The sequence below is a fragment of the Varroa jacobsoni genome, unplaced genomic scaffold, assembly GCF_002532875.2.
Source record: "Varroa jacobsoni isolate VJ856 unplaced genomic scaffold, vjacob_1.0 scaffold_407, whole genome shotgun sequence".
Classification (NCBI taxonomy): Eukaryota; Metazoa; Arthropoda; class Arachnida; order Mesostigmata; family Varroidae; genus Varroa; species Varroa jacobsoni.
The window spans coordinates 27,782-33,135 of NW_019213309.1; the positions used below are offsets into that span (position 1 = coordinate 27,782).

At 37.6% G+C, this 5,354-nt stretch overlaps 1 protein-coding gene across 3 annotated transcripts in view; it reads right to left on the reverse strand.

Moving 5' to 3' along the window:
- Nucleotides 1–3,115: 3,115 nt before the first annotated feature.
- LOC111260169 (uncharacterized) overlaps nucleotides 3,116–5,354 on the reverse strand; it is a 6,546-nt gene continuing 4,307 nt past the window's right edge. For all 3 annotated transcript variants that reach the window (XM_022832732.2, XM_086968191.1, XM_086968192.1), the window contains 2 exons: nucleotides 5,006–5,197; nucleotides 3,116–3,681 (listed from right to left, as the gene is read on the reverse strand). In XM_022832732.2, coding sequence (XP_022688467.2) covers nucleotides 3,529–3,681; nucleotides 5,006–5,197 — 345 coding nt within the window. In that variant the 3' untranslated portion in view covers nucleotides 3,116–3,528. The remainder of the gene's footprint in view (nucleotides 3,682–5,005; nucleotides 5,198–5,354) is intronic.

The window sequence follows — 5,354 nt, forward strand, 5'->3', positions numbered from 1 at the left end:
ATAATTCTAATTTCCTTATAGCAGTAACAAGATTACTAGAGATTAATTTTATTAATATAACTGAATCAAAAATACATTATTTCGTTCTGGGTGAATGCGGTATATCAGTATCTAAAGCTAGTTTTTCTTCTTTTCTAAATGAGTCTTTTAGCGTAAGGCAAGTAGACTTTACGTTACCTGGTAAACATGGCTTGTACAAATCAGGTTTACGAGACCCGTGTGAATTACATGTGCAGTTAAATGAAAACTTACTCAAATCGGTAACATCCACAAAACGGCACCAATATTTTCTAATTTGAACGCCGATACATTCAGTCAGTGTTAATGCTTGACGTTTTCCAGGATGGATCTTATATTTCGCGGATGCCCGTTTTAGGTCCATCTGGATGATTGTACTAGAGAAAATAACTTTTTTAATATAAGTAGCATGCATCTTCGAATGGCGCAGATGGAGATCTGCTGAAACGCACGGCTTGATTGCCGACACGAATTTCTTTATTATCAGATGAATCCATGTCGAAGCGTACACGGGTATCAAACTACTGCGTTTGCGTTTACTGTTGGGCGGTTTCATAAACAATTTCATTTTGCCAAAAAAGTATTAGAAAAATTGAAGCAAGTGTTTTTAATATTGTTTACTTAATATATAGTTATAGTATAAGGAAGTAAGACATGCTATTTCGATCGATGGTTTTCTGCCTTTTTTCTCTGATAACCTCGTCTGCTGCAAAACTCTTATGGGATGTGGGCGACAAATTGCGACTAGTGATCTCTGCATCTTTCCACTAAAACTAAATGAACATTGTTAAGAAAGTTCTACAGAGACCAAAACAGGTGATGGCGGTCTGATGGTGCAGGGTCCGGGCTATACGGCGGATGGGAAAAAATTTACCGTTAACGTTATTTCAACTTATGCTAGGTAACTAAAAATGCTTTTGGTATGGTATTGTCATGGTCAAAGACGACGCCTTTTCTCTTCATTTATTCCAGTCAATTTTCTCCATGTAGCAACAACTCATAGCGTACGATGACTTTCCAGACACATACAACATGGCCATTCTTGACATCAGTCTGGGCCAAAAAGTACTCCATAGTCTGACGGACCATGGAACGCTTCTTTTCCTATTCTTCTGTTTCTTATTTGCACATGACCGGTGTATGTGATTTATCTTTAATCGCATGTTATAATCAACCATTTAATATTCAGTTTCCTGTAGAGTCTCGCAGGTAAAAGCACGATTTGGTAAATCTTTTTCGCGTCAATGTATACGGCACCTAAACATTGAGCTTCTTTTTATAGCGTGCTTTCTTCAAGCTATTTTAAGCTGTTCGCTACTGTATAATAAGTTCTTTTACTCATATGTCGACCTTGCTCAACCTTCTGACAATTCCAATCAATGATACAATTAATCAACTATAAGAAGTATCTTTTCTTTAGGTAAAATTTCTAGAACGAAAGCCACAGATATCTATCAAACTGCCCGTTTTTTGGGCAGGTTTTTCTTCAGATAACACATATTGGCCATACACAGGTCAATTTTTTTTATAGGTAGAGGCAGCATCTTCTTTTTTCATAGTAATTGTAAAATAATTTTAGCGATTCCTTACAGAAATTTTATTCATTTTCAAGGCCCTCTACCATAGACCTAATTTAAGCACGTGTCCAGCAATTCTAGGCACATCTCTTACTGGTAAATCTCTTCCGAAAGCTTTCAAATAACACTAATGCCGACTAGACGTGGCTCATATGACTTAAGATACGTAAGCTCAAAGCCGTCTAAATAAAAAGGCGGTCAATAATTTTCCGACAACCTAACATTATCTTGCTATATTTCTATACAATCGGTGAGCTCTCCATCCTAAAAGTTCTGATTATGAAAAACTTTCAATCACTGCTAAAACTAATGAAACTTCTAAACTAATGAAGACTTCTCTCAAAAATTTATTGTGGACCAAGTGATTGTAGGTGAACATATTGCCTCCATGACATGAAAGCAGTTTCTGTCGGTGAATTATGCCACTAATAAGAATAAAAAATCTTTTTAAACCATCTTTAATCCCTCGTAGCCAACAAATGCCCCTAGTCACCCGTCAAGAACTTCATAGTTAGCGAAGATCTACTAGGCAACACTCCCAAAGTACATATTTATGGCTAAGAGTCCAGTTTTATAGGGCATACAAAGGATCCATAACCGCAAGGAGAAATGAATAAGCCCAGTTTCAGCGCAAGGATCAGTCATCGAAGAAGTCGTAAGGAAATTAGCTAAGCTAGCTTACGTGATAGGTTATGCAAATCTCTATATTCTAAATCTTGAAGGTCGTGGTGAAGCTAAAGCGACTCGGGACACCTCAAGGAGGTAATCTATATTTTGTGGAGGTCGTAATGACCTTTGTGGCAACTCCCTTACGACTTGTAGGACGGACGAACCGCTCAAACACAACACGATTTCTCAAAAGACGCTTGAAAAAATGTTTGAAATAGACATAGCCGATCGATATTTTTCTAGATCTGTTTATTTTAGCTTCTATTTATTAATGCCGTAACAAAATGTAAACTAAATTTTGCACTCCCAACTAAAATATCATCTAGAGTGGCGCACTTTTAGAGTTTCCCAAAAGTAGCTAATGCGATCAATCGCCCATGAGAAGGAATAAAGCAGGTCGCCTGCACGAACATATTTTTTTAAAAAATTTTACGTCTTAGCTGCTACCTGACCAGTAAAGTACGTGTTTATTCGTAATGTAACGTTTAGTAGGATAATGTTTTAATAGCTATACTACTAGACATATTACTAGAAGCGTTTATTGGAAATGCATAATTTCCCTTTAAAGCGCCATATTTTACTCTAGTTGGCCATAATTATTTTTATTTTGTATTTTCTCGGCACTCTTAGAGTATGTATATTCTATATTGGGTCTCGTTTTTTTTTCAATCAACTCTCAGAACAATAGCAAAAAGCTACTGAGCCTAATCAGAACGCACATGGCGTTTTACCCTAAAGCCTAGGATGTGGATTAATGGAACTAATATAAAGCCATGGATAAAATGAAGAATTAATCGGTGTATTACTGATCATACGTAACGTGGTGCTACTTCAAGTAATAGACATGTACCTCATTTGTACACGGAGTATTTTATTCTCATGTTTATACCTGCAGATGTATATATATCTGTATTTATTTCGTATCGACAGAGCTTATTTGTCATTGCGAATGATCGCAATGACGAATAAGCTGGCAAAATTTCTTTGCCACTGGCCTAACAAAAAAACCACTCGTCACCCTTTAGCAAGGAAAGATAGTTTAATGTTTGACACGGCTCTAAGAAATGGTCTGACTCGAAATGCCGGATCGTAAACCGTCAGACGCTGAGACGAGTCTCTACCATTACTGCCAGTGTTGGCTGTCTTGTTACTATCGGATCGGGCAGACGATTGAATCGCTACCATGATAAGATTGATTACTGCGCACGCTTTGCGGCTCTGAGGCTATCGTCTCACAAAGTATGCCTCGTTCTGTGCTTTACTACTAATCAAGTATATCTTCCGCGCTCTGTATAACGAGGCTCACATAAGTAACGCAGGCACCAAACGTCTGTAGGATCGCACTTCGATCTAACTTGTAGAAACGCCAGGCCGTCATTTCCACGCGCTGCGACATCTGGCTTAGGATAAATCGGACCTGAAAGGACGTTACCATTAACAATAAGATATAGCGACTGCATTTATTTTGTCACATTAGCAAAGCTCACCACTATTAACATAATAATACACGCTACAAATCTCACAGATTAATCAACTCAGGCCAATTTTTCGCTGGATAGCGAACTTTTACTTTATACAAAAGGCCAATTTTATTAAACACTTTCTGAAGTCCAAACCGATTTAATCAAGTAATCTGCTATTCCTAAACCTAAGAACAGCACATGGTCCCTCCTCGAATTTCTTGGAAAAGATAGGGAAGGCCAGGTTTAAACGATGAGATTTTGCCTTCTAATTCCATTAATTAGTAGGCTGCATAACTAGGTATTGTCTAGTCTAGTTTGAATTACTCAATCGTTTGTTATAATTTCAAATCAATAGGATTTGTCGAAATTAGTCGCCGACAGTAATTGAGCCTATCTGCCCTATGATTTTCGTAATCTCGATTATTCCCATTCAGCGGGAACACGATTGCATCTACTAGATACAATACAGGTACATATACTCAATCGGACCTGACCTATCGTCTTATTATGTTTGCCACAGAACCCTATCAGAGCTGCAAGAATCACTTCGAAAATTCCGTAAATTTAAAAATCGTTAATATTTCTACAATGCTCGACGATATTTTTGTTCCGTTTTTGTAATTTTCAATTAATTGCTGTTTGGGCAATCAATGATGGGTGATACGAGAGAAAAACATGTGGTTAGCATTTCAATAAGCATTGTTGTAACACTATGGCGCTATATAATGCGCCACGAAGTTTGGTGTTCTGAAACCGAGTGCAGTAATAGCAACGTTTGAAGACTTGCGTAACACTTCTCACAGCAAATACGCTTTTGCGATAGATAGCAAAAAAATTACCACCTAATTAAAAAGATTTGAATCTAGTATTGAGAACCTCAAGATAGTTCTCAGTGTAAACGCGGGTCAGGTTGTTTTGCATAAACGCAGTAAAAATGTCGATAAAAATCCTATTCCACAATGATGCTCTGTCGCTTTGAAGTATCTAGGGTTTTATACAGCTCATACACTGTGTATAGTACTTGTCGAGAAGTATCGAATCGTATAGGTAACCGGAGCATCATGCTGGATTTGGTAGCCAACGTCAGGTTAGGTTTAATTGATTAATTAGGCATATATACACACACTGCAATGGATGTTCACATCTTTCCATTAAATCTAAAACACTTGTATTTAAATGACACACACACAAAGCGCAAGCAGTCTCTTGTTTTTTCTGTTCTACTGTTTACGCGTTGTAGCGTAGACTCTTTGCATGACGACGCATCGGTACACAAACCTCATGCACGAGAGCCCTGCTCGTATATCCTTGGCCAGCGATATGAATGGCATTGACAACATGGCGACTACTACTATGCGCTTCACAGAGGAGTGCTGCGGAACCGGTTATCAAAAAGAGGGAGAAACACACGTAACACGTATTAACCATACTTCCAAGGAAACGAAATAGTTCAAATCGACGCTTAGTCATCTGAAAAACCATTAGCGGACCAAAGAAACATAGTCATATATTAGAGCTTATTATATTACTATACTAGCCAATATCAAAGATTTCTTTTTTTCAAATACTGAAAGTTCTTTTTTGGTCATAGAAATGTTAAGGTATAATATTGAGTTGTGTGTGTGTG